This window comes from Mytilus galloprovincialis, chromosome 2 (genome assembly GCF_965363235.1).
Source record: "Mytilus galloprovincialis chromosome 2, xbMytGall1.hap1.1, whole genome shotgun sequence".
NCBI classification, from domain to species: domain Eukaryota; kingdom Metazoa; phylum Mollusca; class Bivalvia; order Mytilida; family Mytilidae; genus Mytilus; species Mytilus galloprovincialis.
Window position 1 is genome coordinate 18,451,331 of NC_134839.1, and position 18,904 is coordinate 18,470,234.

Sequence of the window (18,904 nt, forward strand, 5' to 3'; positions counted from 1 at the left end):
CGAACCCCTAAAAAACCTGAGGGGGGAACTGCAGATCAATAATACAACGAAACCACATGTGGAGTAGGATATGCTTATCGTTCCAGAGCATCTGAGTCAGACCCCGCAATTATTAGTGGTGTTCATGTGCTCGGCTTTTAATTGTTGTATGTTTTTGTATGTATACTGTTATAATGTTTTTTTGTTGTTTTTATCATGTTTTGAAATGGTTTTGTCGATTTCTCTTTTATTTCGGAGTTCCAATTCTCCCTTTGATAAACGTTTGCCTCTTTTTTTTCTATAATTAATGGACTTCTTAAAAAGACGGCATTTATTCCTATTTTTGAGAAAGAGGTATCGACTTGAAAATTTGATATAAGACTTTAGTTAAGATATCTTTCGTCAAATTATTAAATAAAATATTTAGTAGGATAATTTCACAATATTAATCCTGATTGATAAGACAATCTTCAACATCAACCGTTTAACCAATTTCATTTCAACCAGTAAATTCATTATTTAGCCAGTTTTGATAATAACTTTCAGTCTTTAATTCATAAAATTATACTGAATTAAGGTAGCTATACGGTATTGGCTTTACTCGTTGTTGAAGGCAGTACGGTCACATATAGTAGTTTACCTCAGCGTCATTTTAGACTATAATTGATAGTTGTCTCATTGGCATTCATACGGCATTTCCTTATTTTTATATCAAAGAAAAAAGTTGCTTACAAAACAAATGGATCTAGAGTTGGAACAGTAGTAATAATTATTTAAATGAAAGCTTGTTCATATTAGAAATGTTAACCCAGGAAGACCAAATCAGGTGCGAAGTAATTACTAACTGAGAACTTGTAGAAAACTGTCGTCTGGTGGAGACACATCCGACATAGAAGGTCTAAATATTTACACATAATATACTTCAACTTGACACTCGATAAAAACAATAAAGTAATAAAATTGTCACCGTTGTACAAGTTTGTCCTTAGAATTTAAATATTTTACAGATAAACAGTATAACGGACAATAAGAAATCTACATTTATTTTTATAATCAGTTATTATAGCCTTGTTAAATTAAAATATAACAGAATTATGTCTTAAATTTTTGTATTATTTTAAAGAATAACCACAAACATTTACATATGTGAGTATCAAGAAATTTGTCTCGAATTCGAAATGATTTTATCATTAATTTTTTAACATGAACCAGTTACACAATCTTGATGCGACATATTGATAATAAATTTAAAACCATGTCTCCTGAATTATATGCATTCGGAATTGATCTAAAATGTCATTCGGTACTGCTGTATGTACACACGAAAGTGCATCTATTGTTAGTATGCTTCAATACAATGACATCTACAGTTTAACAAATATATTCAGACTTTTTTGGCATTGACAAAAACAATTCATATCAAAGGACTTTATTTGCTTGGGACAAGAAAATTTAAAAATGTTATAATCCGATAAATCGATTTCTTTTTTATTTGTTAAACTCTTTAAATCTTTATTTTAAAATGTGCAAAACGTATCAACTAGGAGCGTTGTCACTTTTCAATATAATATCGATTTAAATGATCTCGACCCTAAGATCAGACTAGATTAAATAAAAAGGTTGGATTTAGTGAATAAATGTTTTTTGAATAAAATTCTTTCAGATGACTCCTTACCGCTGATATGTTAAAACCCGTGCAATATACAAGGTCGATGACGCACAACTATACATGTCACTTTCTATCATTCTGAAAGTCTTAAATATTTAAAGGACATGAGAAAATGTGAAAACAAAAGTTTCCATTCAAATACAAGATATACTAAAATCTCTCTAGTAGAGATATGGCCATGGACGGGGATCATACAGATTTTCAAGTATTTCGTCAAGAGTGTGATAACAATCTGTAACAACCCTATATGAGATGTGCATCATAGGGTTTTTATATCCTTTGTCGTGTAACAACCCTCTATTAGATGTGCATTATAGGGGTTTTTATATCCTTTGTCGTAAAATTAGACAAAAGAGCTGACAGACAAACAATTGCATTAAATTTTTTAAAAAATCTTCATATTTCAGAAGGATATACTTAATCGTGTTATAATTGACGTGAGGATCATCCTTAAAAGATTTCAAAATGATTATGTAATTTTTCAATCTATAGTTTATTCAAATTACAACAAGTTATGGATAATAGAATAGTTAAATAACATGTCTGCATATTGTTGAATTGATCAAAAGAAAAAGATACATCCTTGATGGTGAAAGTGTCTTTTTAAAAAAAATATAAGGAGCAACGTCATCATGCAATCTGAATACATATAAAAGTTTTGACAATCTCAGTCAGTCAATGTCTCTAAACAGATGTATAGCAATGGTCTTTAAATTTACATCTAACAAAAATCTAAATTTTAAAAGTACACCAGTTCCTTTATCATGATAAAAAAAGTTTGACAAAACTTGACAAACTACAAAATAATTGTACAAAATATGACTGTGGATAAAATAAGTGAATGTATAATGTCTATAACATATCTTCAACAGAGGTTCAATGTCCCAGGTGCAATGTGAATTATGAATTTTATAATACATCTACCTTCTAAAAACATGAATATTTCATATTTTATATCAATCTGCTCTTATAAATACTTAACAACTTTTTAGAGGTTTTACCATATCTAAAACGTATTTTTTAAAGGTAGAATTAATGATGATTTTCTACAAATTTTGCATTTTATCTAATCTCCTTTTATTTTTTATTTTCACTCACAATTTGTTAATATATATTCATTAAACATTTCAAAGTGCTTTTTATTGCTTACATTGCATTAATATACTAGAATTTCTTCCTTGGTAGTATCAATATTTTATCTCGATAAAATTAACGGTATTACTAAAACGCAAAAAAGAGTATTATTGAACCAGTGGGTGATATCACTTTAAAATTGCGGAAATCAAATTGAAACAAAACTTAAATTGGTGGTTTTCATATCGAAATCTGCTATACATGTAAGAGGTTGGAAATCACGACAAGAAAAGTTCGTTAGTGCCACTATACCAGATTTTAAAGAAGATAGATATTAAATATAATGTTTTATTACTAATCTTTCTAAAAAAAAAAAGATTTTGAGAAGGTGGATATATTAAAAAAATGGTCATTTCTTTTCTGTTCTTTTTTATAATAATATAATTAGGGAACACAAGTCATGATATGATATTTGTTTTAAACTCATTCGGATATTATATTTTCAAAATCATTCATGCGTAAACAATATACGTTGTACTTAGACATAAAAAATAAATAATATGAAAACAATACTTTATAAATTCATGCGTTCAAAGCACTTTTATGGATGTACCTTTTTTTAGGAACTATCAAAGCCGAATACTAGTATTAGAAACCCAAGGATGCATAAGGTTCGATAACAGCCAAAGAGCTATATGACAATAAAATAGTAGCAAAATCCATCTCAGACCAAATTTGCCTGACGGATTTTCAACCTTTAATATTTTAATAATGATTAAAGCATTTTTATGATAAAAACAGTTCACTTACTTTTCGTAGTCTGCTCGGCAGTATAAAGCACTATCTCTCATGAAGCACGAGCCTTGTAAAGGCAGACGACATATTGCACATATCATACAGGTCTCATGCCAGTAATTGTTCTGAACTTTTAGTAGATAACGGTCCTCAATTGGACGCTGACATCCTGCACAAACCTCCATTTGAAGAGAGGGCATCTCTGAAAATATAAATGTAAGAATATTATTTGTAAATTTGATATAATTAAAATTAGAAGATGTGGTATGACTGCAAATGAGACAATTCTACACCAGAGACCAAAATGACATAAAAGTTAACAACTATAGGTCACTGTGGTTTTACATTAACATAGTTTTACCTCTATACCAGCGTTGTCGTTTCCTGGATAATTGCGGTGTATTTTGGTTATTTAGTCTTAGTCTCGAATAGAAAATTTTATTGCACAAAACTTGTGACTGAAATTATTATTCTTCGACAAAATTATTAATCAATTTTCGGACAATGACCCTATCATTATTTGAAAAAAAACTCTTGAAATTACAAGAACAGAACATACAACACCATGAGCAAAAAAAATTTTTTAAGAGTGACATACACCAGTCCCCAAACAGAAAATCCAACACAATGAATATATATTGAGGAACACGAAATCAGGTGCCCTGGAATGATTATGAGTCCATGTTCCGCTAAACTCATGCATCAATATTCGTATTGATTTTCGTGGACTTGTCTTTCGAAGCAGTTATTTTGAGTGGTTGTTCACGAGACAAAAATACCGAAATGCATAAAGAAATGAGCAATGTATCAAAGGACCTTCTTGGAATTAGATGTAAGGTGTTTGGTGATAAACAGAACAGCTCACACATTACATCAAAATTAAGATGACCCCTAACACCAATAAAGACAATGGTTATTGATATTTATTCAAAACCGATGCATAGGTCATGGAAGGAACATTGCATATAAAACGCTGTATGATAATAAAATGAGAAAAAAAAATTACCAATTTTTAACATGTTGTTAAAAGTACACTGTCATTGCTTGTGATAGAAAATATTCAGAAATAACTACGTTTTACAAAAACATCCTTAAACAAACCAATAAAAACTAACATTTAAAAACTGGTATTTAAAAACTTACCGTCATAGTCATGCAAAACCAAATGAATTTATCCAAAAAATGTTGTCAATAAAAATTACAACATTAGTAATTATCTATTAAAATTAACATAAAAAGTTAAAACGCTTGTAGGTTTTATTATGATCAAGTATGTTAACATATGTTAATGACGATGTTGACAGTTCCCGCAACATATGTGGCCATTAACCTGGAGTACACAACCATTTCTGATCACAATAGTCATTAACGACAAATCGATGCCACTGCATAAAATTACAATTAGACATAATTCTGCAACAATAGGGAACAAATTTTATGTTAAGTAAAGTCAATACCACTCTGTATTATCTTACATGTTATACATGTTTACAAGTGCAATCCTCTCAATACATGTGTTTTGTTGGTACAACATATTGTCAAGTGGGAAGATTGTTTTTAATTACTTAATTTTTTTTTTAAGTTTGAAAATCCGAAGGCGTAAGGTAGCAAAATAATGAATAATAAAAAAAGATGTTTTCAAATTCTTGGAAACCAAATGACATATTTTAAGGGTCTGTTTGGAAGGGACTATTGCACTCAAAAAAAAATCTGTTTTCAAATTAAGGGGAACCTAATGAAATCCCATAAATGCCTGCTTTAAAGGATTTATAACACTGAATAGTTTTTTTCTACTTTTAGCTCCTTCTCACTCTTATGGATTGGTTTTGACAATTGCAGATAAGTTGTTTATTGATTAATATGTACGGTTGAAGAGGCATTGGTAAGTTTAAATCTTGTACGAAAAAGAGACAGTAGATTCCGAATGGAGTCAAATGAGACAAAACTATGGCAGAAAAGAACGAATAGAACAAATACAGTATACACAGTACATTTATATAATGAAGACCAAGCTACACGGAGCCCACAAAAAACTGTAGTGATCTCAGATGGTCGGAAAGATAATTTCTATACTAGTCATTAAAATATTGTCCCCCTAATTACCCAATTTTCTTGATGTTAATACTATAATCAAACATCTGGACTTGTGTTATTGATTTGTTGGGTTACTGTGTCAGTTACACATACCCTACATCTTGTTTAAGACCGATCTAACGATGGGTTGAACATGTGTTAAAATACTACGGGGGCGTTTAACAACCTTGACAACCATGAGGGTCTCGCGCAGTTAGTTTCCCTTTTTTGAACGAAATAACATAATTTTCTACCTTGGGTATCAGTCAATGTGTCAGCAACCCAACTACACAACACATAATTGGCATTTGGAATTTAATAACTGTGTCCAGCTGTAAATAGTCCGCGCCTTGAAAAACCGACACAGCAATTAGCGAACACAACAAAAACTTACCATTAATACCATAACAATTATTTGCAAATCGACAAAATTTAACTGATATAAAGAAAAACCACAGCATTATGTTGAGTGCATTATGATCTTGCCCTTTATAAATGATCATTATTATTATTATTATTAGTAGCAGTAGTAGTAGTAGTAGTAGTAGTAGTAGTAGTAGTAGTAGTAGTAGTAGTAGTAATGCATTATGACTAGTCACATGCACATGTGTGTAGGCGTATAACTACTGAAATGTATTCTATTTTAAATATTTGTCTATATTGTATAGTACAAACCAATGAACCAAACAAATGCATTTCGTCTTATGAATTTTTCATCAAAGTACATTTATATATCTCACTTTAACATAAATAACCAACCCAACCGCGGATAGGCCACTTTCACCTACTTCGTTGGAAAGTGAGTTAGTGATGTTTTGAAACTTCGATTATCAAAGAAATTGTTTATAAATTCTGCAAATACACTTTAACTGCCAAAGCCTATGATACAGTGGCGGATCCAGAAATTTTCATAAGTGGGGGCCCACTGACTGACCTAAGAGGGGGCCCGCTCGAGTCACGCTTCAGTGATTCCCTATATAAGCAACCAATTTTTAAAGGGGGGCCGGGCCCCCTGGCCCCCTCTAAATCCGCCTCTGTGATATTTTATATTTATAATAGAACTTTTAAATAAACCGTAGGTCAGTTAATTAGTAATCACGTTGATTCTGTTAAACTTACTGTTTTTTTATACTTCTTTGAATGATAAAACAGATGCAATGCAACTACATTATTTTTCGTCGTCTGTTCAGATACTTTATATAGCTGAAGACAAACCATGCTTTGCAAATTTTAGAGGGGGCGCACGCCCGCCACGCCCCCGCTTAAATCCGCCCCTGTTAATACAAATGGAGGTTAAGATGGCTATCAACCATGTTTTAACTTCTATTTTATTCGAAAAGCTCAGAAGTTGGACAAAATTAATAATTAGCCATTGGTTTTACATTGAATTCATAGGTAGATCATAACGTCTAAGGTTTAATTTTGTCATTTTTAATGGACTTCACCTTTTTTTTCATTACAATCGGAGTTCGTTTTTTTTTGGTACTACTTTTATGTCATTATAAGTCAAATTATAAATTTGTATAAACATTTGCATAAATCAGTAATACTGAAAATCTGTTGGAGACTGTAATTCTCGTAATCTTGATATTCAACAACAAAAACAGTAAGAGAATATGATATGTTGCATCCTTAAGTTACTAAATGTAAGGAAAGAGATACTTATGTAAATTATTAGAAATTGTTAAAAAGTACCAAAAAATTATATGATTCATACCCTAAAAGATGTTAAAATAACTGAAAAACAGGGAAAATATTATGAAAGTTAAGTGAACCAAAGCAGGAAATTATATGAATTAATAGGTTTATATATTTAAATTGGGAAATTCTAAAAAAATAAAATGAATTCTTCCAAAAATTGGTGGATTTTTTTGACAGTTTTTGTACCATCTTCCATTGGACATTTAATTTTCAATTACTCCGACTTTTAAACTGCAAATGTTGAATGTTTAAAAAAAAAAATGTTTACATAGTTCAATTACATGGCAATTACAAGAAATATTAAGAAACTTGAGCCATGGTTGCACCTTGAGTTCAAATTACAGTTTGACACCATACGTATGTCGTGTCTTCCGTGTTAAATTTGCCAACTGTAACACGAAAAGCTGTCATAACCTTTGAACTTACGGAATTTGACATTCAAATGCGTGTAATCTCGTTTAATTACGTCCGTCACGATATTTTTGTTTCTTTTACTTTTTTTATCGACCTTGCAATTACTTATGTTTTTAGCCTTAATCTGATAGACATTTAAACTTTCGTTGGATTAAATAGCAGCCAATCGCGGTGAAAAGTAAACTAAGATGATGTTTAAAGGGACGGTTCATTTTAGTCGGATGAAAGCTTTTAAAAAATTGTGGTTTATAATCTTAGTACTATCCACTGCATTGTCGTCTATTTTTCGTGATCTAATCCACACTTTTCCTTTTTTTGAAAAAAAATATGAATTTGATGTAAGAACAGTCAAATGATGAACTCTTTTGGTGAGTTTATTCAATTTTGTGTAATTATATAATAAAATAAATCTAGTGCACCTAGACAATACCAGGTAAAAATAATGGTCCATTTATATATTTCTTCTATTTATCTTCAAAGGTAGAAGTTTTGGTTATAATTTCGGAAACGGTTGATTCCGGAAGTATTTTTTGTTAATGCAAATTTTAGCCTTTATTTTTTTCAGATACTAAGGACAAACAATTGTATTTTATTTTTTTTATTTGTAAAAAAAACCTGGATATTACAAAAAAAATAATCTAGAGGCTGTTTAAAACTGAGAAAAATGCAGTCTGTTCGCATCCTTGTTTTTTTTTATACACTTCTACTTTAATAACATAAAAGTTGAACAGGGATCAAGAAACAAAGAGCAATATGTTTGTTATGTTCAACTTAAAATTATGTCATGACAAAAATCCTCCCCCGCGTAGAGAATATTTACATTTTCACATATTTGTCATACTCTGATACATCATTTTAAATTGATCAGTTGATTATTAAAAAGCATAAAATCTTGTTCGATTTCTACAAAAATTTGGTCGCCTTATAATGTTACATGCCTTTGGTATGCTATTTTTTATTTGATAGTTATTGACGTCCTTGTCTCACGATAAAGTTGTCAAATTCGTCAGTTAATTGATAATTACTCTGATCACACCGAACTGTAATTGTAAATTGTGACGCTTTGCACAAAAATCCTTTCAATTTCTGTATCTTAAAATCAAAACTGCACTTAGAACTCATTAAATTATGAAATAATTGCAGTAACATTTCACCTGATGAATTAAGGTTTTATTGCTTTGCAATATATATTTTACTTTCAATGAAAACATATTTCATAGGGGTGCCTACTGTATTATTTACTTTTCTCGTTGCGTTAAATGTTCATTGTTTTCGTATTGTACTATCAAGGTTATCAAGCTAGTTATCTCCCTTATTTATACTCTCCAATGTGATGTTATCGACTGACATCTTGAAAAAAGAGAAGCCGGGATAAAAGAAAGATATCAATTTTGAATGCAAAAAGCTTTTGTTGTTTCCAATGTGCATTGTAATACTTATATTATGTCATTTTTCTAGTCTAGTGAATAGCTGTTCGATTTATATAAATGATTGAATAGTTTTACCGCTCAATAAACACAGTTCAATGTAAATTATAAGCATTCAGAAAGTTGCGATTAAAGTGTAATTCTGAAATAAGCTCCGTGACTATAAGAATGTTAAAAAGCACTACTGCTAGCACGATAAATCGTTTCTTCAATTCGGAATAGTTCTTTGTATAATAAATCATAAATCATAAATCACGATGGAAAAGATTTATAATTATTCCACACCATTACAAACAAATGCAATTTTCCACAATATGAACATATCTTTATTTTTGTTTAAGAATATATATTTCCATGAAAAACCAATATTTACATAGCATGACCACAAGTGGTGACCTTTCGTCCTTTCGATTAGTAATAATGTGAACATATGTCAGATAATGAATGAGAAAAGTCTGTTGTACTATTTTGTGTACTTTATACATCTACCAGCAGAGCAAATTTAAGTTTTCACTTCACAACTGGCATTAAACATTTATATTGAAAACTCTTGTAAATAACTTTTATTTGCAATTACCATTGAGCTCTCTCAAACCGTTTGTGTTTTTTCCAGTACAAAACATATTTGTGTGGAATAAAAACAGTGAAAAGTCATTGAAAAAGATGAAAACTCTATTGATTGAATTTAAAATTCGATGAAGAAATCATTACTGTGCTGGTAAAATTAGTTTATGATTACAGAGAGCTGGACAGGAAGAATACACATTTGCCATGACTTTGCAATTTTTTTCGAATTTTGAGATTGAATGTCACATTGGTATCTTACGCCTTCGTTCTTTCTATTTTTTTAGCGTAATTTGTTTTAACACCTTCTTATTTTTTTTTAATTGTTTATTCAGATAATTAAGGTGAAGTCTATTATCTTAATTTTTATATACATATGTTTATATACTATATCTTTTCCAACTAATAGTGTAGATATGAGAAGAAAAAATGAAAGACGAGTAAGTCTTCACAACGTATGTAAGATTATAAGTTTCATTACATTCAATGATCCTTGAAATTTTTCTACTATCTTAACTATAATTTCAAGGGCAGGAGAAGCTAAATTATTGAACCTTTATTTAAAATATGATAAGTCTATACGAGATGTGCAATCAGGTATGACTATTAATTAGCTTAAAAGTAAACATGATATTATAGAAAAACTCGATACCTGTGATTTAATACTGAAAAATGTTTTGCTTTAAAGATCACAAGAAATTGTTACGTCAGACCAAAAGAGGGTTCTTACGTAAATACCTATCTGCACAACAAAAACTGCAAACAAATCAAGAATATGAAATGCTTAGTAATTCTTATTAGAGCAGCACCGTATGAAAAGAATAGAAGGCAATAGAGATAATAGAAATAACACAACAAAAGTATATAGAATATGCAAGCTATACCCGATATACCCTCAACTTAAGATGACTCTAAATAATTGGTGTGTATATTCCGTAACAGAAAATGAAAACCAATACTTGTTATGTAATAAAAACGATATGTAACATAAAGAATGAACAAAACCGATCAACATGAAATTTTTCTCATAGCGAGACATATTAGACGATAAACTTTCCTATTATGTCAACTATAATACAGTATTTCTGTGAACAATATCCATACCGGTCACGACAGATGACGATGGTCAATTAAGCTAACAAGCGTAATTAAATTATAAAATAACATTTAATATCATTTTACATAGGACGCACATTAAGTGTATTTAACTGAAAGTAACGAAATTAATACGGAAGATTTGCTTTTGATAACATAAACGACCGATACATGCAAAATGGGTAGAAGTCATTTTTAATGATTAGGGAAGGTGCAGACATGTAAAAGTTATAGCTTTAACTTCTGTCACTGAAGTCAACAAGCTTTGTCACGCAAACTCTGAAGTTGCTGTTTTTAACGTTCTGACTATTTAAAAATAGCTATAAAACATTTCAAAACAAGAAACTTATTATATAAAAGAAATTGCCAAATTCAGGCAAAGTAAAAAGGTCGTGAAACGAAATTAATTCAATTTTCGAAAGTAGATACATGAACAGGCAAATAAAGGAGTTAACAGATTTGGAAATACCTTATTACGAACCGAGTCGGACCAATTGCATCAAAAGGATAAGCATCTTCTGCCTGATATACATTTACTGTCATACAATGCCCATGTCATAATTCGTACCAAGTGACAGTAATAAAACTAAAGGTGAGAACAATTGAAATATGGGATATATATCAAGGATCAAATATGAGATATACTTCAAAAGATCGCAGGTGATCAGATTCAAAATGTTGAACTTTAAAAGAAACAGAGAAAGATAGAAGAATATGAATTGTCTATTTTAAAAAAAAAATCAAGGAATATCTAAAATTAAACTACGCAAACGCAATACAACAACCAACTCATTATTAATGTTCTATGTTTCTGACAGTGTACATTTTTTTCATTCAAAGAAATTTGATTGTTATTATGATTATTTAAAAAATCTTCTGTCGTTTGAAACACGGTATCAACAAGTCATCGGTGATAAGTTTATTATTGAAAATTATACCCACACCCCTAACGTGAACAAACACATCCTCAAACACATGTTACAATTACAGACTTGAATGTGAAACCTTTAACGGGGAATACTTAACATTTCAAATCAGTCATTCTTGCTAGATACAGCCCATTAAGTAACATGATTGGAAAATAATACTGCAAATAAGAGGGAAGTTAAAGATTTTCTACATTACATATATCAGTAAATGTTTATAAGCTAGCATAAACAAGAACCACTGTACTTTTAAATCAGTTTAATATTCAGTTTATACATTTAACTTTTCTTCTTCAAAGAAGTCTGACTTACAATGTTTCGTCGTTCGGTAACACATAACACCTTTTTTATTTTAAATTTGACTTCAGATGTTTATTTTTAAAAATATAGAAATAAAGAAAAGGTAAATCAATACTTTTTTATTGAGAATATCGTATTAGGTGAAACGAAAAAGAATAATCATAAATGAGGATACATATACAAAATTTCGCCTGAAGTTAATTTTCCAACTACTAATTTCCCTGTGTTTTCTATAACCACTTTCCGAGTTGGCATCTGATGATAGGGAAATTATAATTGTTTCATAGATCAGAGATCAGAGGTTCAGAAAAAAAACTGCCATATCAATGGTTATTCATAAGAAAAGCATTTCATTTTATATTTTTAGAAAACGTTCTTCAAATATACTGATCGGTTGACTGTCTTAAACAGTGAATACGTATGAAATGATCAAATGTCTTTTAATTTTGGTCAAAAACATTGAAACTAGTCATTATTTATCAGACTCATAAAAGTTGAGACTGTTATGGAAATTTCTAAAACATCCGGAAATCATCTGTCGTATATGCTCTCCTTTTACAATGCTATGATTTATTTTTTATTAATTCATTATAGTGCAATGAATGAAAGTGAAAGTAGTATACAAAGTTCATTTACAAAAACTAGAGGGGGACATTTTGTTTTGACATAGTCTTTTATAGCTTTTTCAATGGTAAAAATTTTGCTCGTTATGGAAGGCCAAATATTAACCTACTGTTGTTACATGTGTGAACTTTTTCTTTTGTTGAAAGTTGTCGAATTGACAATCATTCTATATTTTTGTTTATAAAAAAGGGGGATCATAATGCTGGAGATATCTTTAGATTACCAAATCAACAAATGACTGGTGTGAGTTACATTGAGGGTAATACCCCTCTGTGTATTAAGAATGTTTGTTATGAGTTTATAAAAGTTAGATCTTTTGTTAAATAACTTTATCACACCTTTTATGATAAATAAATGTTTGGCAATTACATTACACACATTGGTTATGATAATAAATATAATGAACTTTTATAGATAATATCTTTACTAAATCAATTTTATCTTCATGGATCATTTTTCAATTATTTGTCACCATCAACTATTTATACCTATCCAAACAAATGTACGTACATCAAAATGCACAAAATTTGCATAATTTTACAATTCCTAGATATGTGATTTAATTACAATACAAAAATCAGGATTAAAGTATTAAATTGGAAAATTTGACAAATCTAATTACATCCTTTACATGCATATATATGTCAAGCTTAAATGCTTTTTGAAATGATTACAAATTCATACCTGAAAAATACTTTATCCTTCCATCAAAAATGAACACATTAGTATCCCCGTGTGCATTTTGTGAAAGTACGAAAATAAAAAGTTAATGTGACACGAAAGGCTTTAATCAATTAGCATATAATGAGAAACAATGATTCATATATCGTGGTTAGTTTAAGTTATGTATAGTTAATAAATAATTAAACACAGCTTAATTATAAATGGTAATGAAGATGTTGTATTTCAACATTACAGAATATTAATCAAAAATGTGTTTTTCAAGAAGACATATATACTTGTCATAATATCAGTTGTTTATTTGCTTTTGTTTGCATTGTCGTCTATACTTGCACAAAAGTAATAAAAACTTTTGTTTCTTGTTCAAAATCATAAATGAAACATTTAACAGATAATTAATTTCTGACTTTGAGGGTTTAATTTTCATGCACTAAATATAAAAAAAGAAATACACTTGATTGAAGTATTAAACCGTTTTCCATTGTATGCTTCATTTCATTTTCAAACTTAGTTTCAAAACCAGTGGTAAACATCCCTTTTATACATTTTATTTTAAGTCATGAATATTTGTTTTGCCTATAACCGGGTGTAAAATCAAGGTCATTGAGTACAAGATGATAAATAACATCCATAGAATATACCAGATATAAACATAAACACGAAATCAACAAAGGAAAATGTGTTGAAAAACTTAAGCACGAAAATTTTTTTTTTTATAAAAATAAATTAATGAGTATTAAGTGCTTTGTAAATATTTGTAAGAAATTAATTATAGCATATTTTTAATACAACATTGACATTCTAATTCTTCCCTATAAGGAATTTCACTAAACACCTTTTAAGTTTTTGTCTTTCACTAACGAAAGTAAAAGTTAAGCATGGATTCATAGTTACAATGCATTAGGTAAGAAAAAGAAAACAAGAAATAACCTACAAGATTGAAATCGATGACAACAAGCTTGATGAAAAGCAGGATGTATTATGAAGAATTTCATATAGACTCTAACTTCACTGATAGGGCCATTCCTTTTTAATCGATGAAAATGAAACAGAAACTTTCCTGTCTGTTAAATAAAGCAATCACAAATAAATCTGAATCTAGACTGTAAGTTTCCTGAAACTAACGTTCCAGCTTCTTGAAATTATTTTTGATATTTCTTTTGCCTTCTAAAATTTGAATCATACCTCTCGTATAATGGCTTATTTAGCAAAACGACCAAGATCCCTAAATATTCTAAGTACGATTATTGGTCTTATTCTTAAACATGATTAGATAAAATTTTAAAAATCTAACAAAAAAAGATAACACAAATAGTTGATATACGAATTGTGAAAAAAAAAATATCACCCAAGGAAACTGCATTCACTATGTTCTAACCAATTAGCCCACGAAATGTACATTCTATAACACAGATAGATTGACACGGTACATACATCAAATAGGGTTCGTTTAAACAATGATAGTAATAAAAAAAATATATGTAAGCAACACTTTATAAATGTCATGCGTCCGAAACACTTTCCTGTTTTCATCATGAATGGTAAATACCGAATATTTAAAAGCGAAGATTTATAAAAACCGAAACAGTTGAAGAGCGAAATGAACAAAATTAACCTAAATATGATAGTCAAATTGTACCGACATCCAATGCGTTTTTTTAAACCAGGTTAGTAAGTAATAAACTAATATGATAAGTATATTTATATTGTTATTTACGGATTGCAGACTAGTTTTATGTTGATGTTATGTCTTTTTTGTATGAAACTTTACGCAATTAACTTACAATTACATATAAAAAAGAAGATGTGAGACATACTTATTTGTCAGATTCTTTTGAATGCTATCATTTATTTTTCCGGAACAGTTAATATTAATATATAGAAATGTAGGAGAGAACGTCATACAACATGGAAAGTCCATATGTTTACTAATGTGTTTATATCATTATATCAGTTAACATCAGTTGTGTTCTACTTCATTAGATAAAGTTACCAATAATTATTTTTCTCTGATTAATGTTCGATTTTATACTTCAAATGTGCATTAATTTTCATATAAAGTTATATTTAAAAAAATAGGACGATCTTCATTGCAGTTTATAATATATTCGAATTTTGTTAGATATCATTTTTATTTGAACGATGTTACTAAATAAGTCTGGTTTAATCGATGAGGTTTTTATTTATATTCTTAAATGATAAAAAAAAAATCTCTTTTTTTTGTCGTCTTCATCATAAACAATTGAGATATTTATCGTTGCAAAATAAAGGTGTTTTTTATATTATATTACATGGTATTCACAAGCAATTCGGATGTTACATGACATGAATTTTGAAAACAGATACTGAGAACTTTTAATCATGAAGTTTCATATACAATCTAAAACCTCTATTCACTCTCCTCCCTGATAAAGTGATATTGTCCCTTTCTGTAACAACAATTTTATTTTCTAATCATCTCTCTTCTCCTTTTCTATTTTTATGTATATAATCTGATAATGATCTTTATTTAGTTTAGTTTATCAATTGTATTCATATTTATACATTAATGGTTTGTCATTCCTATCCAGCATGTTAATATAGATTTGTAATTTGTTTTAACAAATTTTAGAGAATGGATTTAAAAAAATGCCTGTACCAAGTCAGGAATATGACAGTTGTTATCCATTCGTTTGATGTTTTTGAACTTTTGATTTTGCCATTTGATTGGGGACTTTCCTTTTTGAATTTTCCTTGGAGTTCAGTATGTTTGTGATTTTACTTTTTATATAAGAGTACTGCTCTTGTTTCCTTATCTCATTTGTGAATTTATATGTGTAAAGCTCGTAGTTATACATAACGTTTTATTTAATAAAATATGATTACACTAAGTTATAATAATTTATGCATGACGTGTAAAGTTAGTTTTATTTATCGCTACTTATTTCGATTTGTCTGTTACGATATCCAAACTAATTGTGCTTGACCATTTAATACAAGCATAAAAAAGATATTTAAACAAAACCTATTATTTTTTGGTATTTAACATTTAATTAATTGTAATCAATAGAATAAACCTTAAACGTGTTACGTTGTATTCTTTTCTGAATAGATCGAATACAACTTGTATGGAGACGCCTACCCTGTCGACGTACTCGATCTCGCTCCTTTTGTAGTTCGCGCGATTCCCTCATTTTATTGTTGTCTTTTAGCAGTTGACTGATATTTCCGTTATTGATTTGCCTGTACCATGTCAGTCATATGATAGTTGTTTTTAGCTCTTTACGTTAATTGACATCGTTTGATTCAGTCAGTTATGATGGACTTCCAATTTTTGAATTTTCCTTTTGGGTTCGGTATTTTGTTATACTTTTATTGAAATTTAAACATCAGTAAATTCCTATTGCTTTAATTTCATATGAAGATATTTACATGTTTAGATATATAGTTTGTAGTTGCGATCTAAACAAAAGTATTACTATCTTTAATAATTAATTTATTTACTTAAAATTTTGAATTTTTGAATTAAAGCGATTAATTGAAGCTACTCATATCTCCCAATTTGTTAGTTCAATTTTACAGAAAAAACTATAAATTATGAATTGGTGAATTAAATAGTTTATAAAAAATGCATGTGTTGCATAAAATATCAAGAAAAATGATTTTTGACAATAACAATTACATCTAAGAAATCGATTTTATTTAATGCATTCAAATTGTATGAGAATCAAAATAAATATCCATTGGTCTCATAGAAATGGCATCAAAATGTGTTTAATATATATTAATAATACATAAGTCTTTTATAACTCTGAACACGATTCTTCATTACTTAATTATGAAATGTTTTACATATACCGAAAGTGTTTTTTTCAAACTCCTTTCTTGGAATTAAGTTCACCCTAAAAACTTGTGAAGTAAAAGTATTTCAAGGATAACATCAAATCAGCGAAAAAAATGGCCTTGTCAAGAGGATAAGAACTTAAGTCGTATGCAGTTTGTTTTTAATTGATACATACTAAGTACAATATATCAAACTTTGCATACTGTAAATTCAGAATCTATTGCGAGGGTTCTTTTTAAATAAAAACAATGAGACTGGGTGGGTATCGCTATAATAAAAACTAAAATTGAGAATGGAAATGGGGAATGTGCCAAAGAGACAACAACCCGACCATAGAGCAGACAACAGCAGAAGGTCACCAATAGCATTTTTGTATCTGATACATATATCAGTATCCAGATTGTTATTAAATAGCAATAATAAATGCACGCAATAATTTCTGATTGTACAATATATTCAGTGTTGGTCAATGGTGATGTATTGAATATTGTGTAATTCGTGTTTGATATATGATAAATTAAATCGTAATTTGTTGAAATAAAAATTTATCAGGGAAGAAACATCAGAAAATATATAAAACAACGGTTAAAAATTTACAAAACATTTACATTAAAAACTACAGCTACAAAAAAAAATTAAATCGGTTAGATAACTCAGTAGAGCTGTAGATAATAACTTGTTTTTCTCCCCACTTCTTTCCTTCCCCACAATTATTATTATTATTATTATTATTATTATTATTATTATTATTATTATTATTATTATTAGTAGTAGTAGTAGTAGTAGTAGTAGTAGTAGTAGTAGTAGTACTATTATTATTATTAGAATATACAGTTTTTTACTTCTGAAGTTTACTTGAAAAATCTACAGCAAAAACAATTGAAAAAAAATAAAAAATAACAACTACATGAGAAGTATAGCTGGGTATATATGATGCGGTATTATACTGTAAAATTGTTATAAAGAATTGTTGGTGACCCTCTGCTGTTGTTTTCTCTTTGACACATTCCCCATTTCCATTCTCAATTTTATTTGCTAATTTCAAGAGAATTAGTGTCCTTCTTCTGATTTAACAAAATTAGTATGACAACACTGACTTAACAATATTACCAAGACCTGATTCCTATCTTTCATAACGTTAACATAATACTGAAATCAAATAACAAATAATAATTGAATAACTAATGTAATAACACTAATTAGTCCATCTAACATGCTGTTATATTTAAATAAAAAAATAGTAAGTATTGAATCTAAACTGTCTTACCTTGATAATTTAATAAGAAAACATATGAAGGAATCTAACTGTTCTATACAAACTAAACATGCATAAAGTTTAAAATCCGTTTATCACTGGTACGTCGTTTACCTGTGGGTTTGACAATATAACTAAACACAATCGGCTGAGAACATGGTTTAAATGCCTTCCGTCGCTCAAGTACCTTTAAAATGCAAAGAATAGAATAGGCATGCGTCCTTCAATGACCCACAATAGTATTTGTTTTAACATTGTATTATATTTCAATATATTGTTGATATCAACAGGGTATATGCAACGGAAGGCTGTTGTATTGTACGTATTTAGGGTATTAAATAGAGAATGTTAAACTTACTGAATGTATGGTATTGGTAATCTATTGTCATGATAATTTTACAGTATTTATTTTTCGAAACCATGGGTAATGTTTTCTACCATTTAGTATTAAACGAGTGAACATGGCTAATCATCAATTGTTTGTTTCTTAATGAATGTTTAACG

At 29.1% G+C, this 18,904-nt stretch overlaps 1 protein-coding gene across 3 annotated transcripts in view; it reads right to left on the reverse strand.

Annotated features, from left to right (window-relative positions):
• LOC143063040 (LIM homeobox transcription factor 1-beta-like) overlaps positions 1-18,590 on the reverse strand; it is a 38,417-nt gene extending 19,827 nt beyond the window's left edge. The window contains exons 1-2 of one of the 3 annotated variants that reach the window (XM_076234955.1): positions 18,515-18,590; positions 3,533-3,719 (exon numbers count right to left, since the gene is read on the reverse strand). In XM_076234955.1, the coding sequence (XP_076091070.1) occupies positions 3,533-3,717 (185 nt within the window). In that variant the 5' untranslated portion in view covers positions 3,718-3,719; positions 18,515-18,590. Of the gene's footprint in view, positions 1-3,532; positions 3,720-4,660; positions 4,683-18,412 lie in introns of those variants that run through there. The other 2 variants (XM_076234953.1, XM_076234956.1) reach the window with 2 other exon arrangements.
• Between the last annotated feature and the right edge of the window lie 314 nt (positions 18,591-18,904).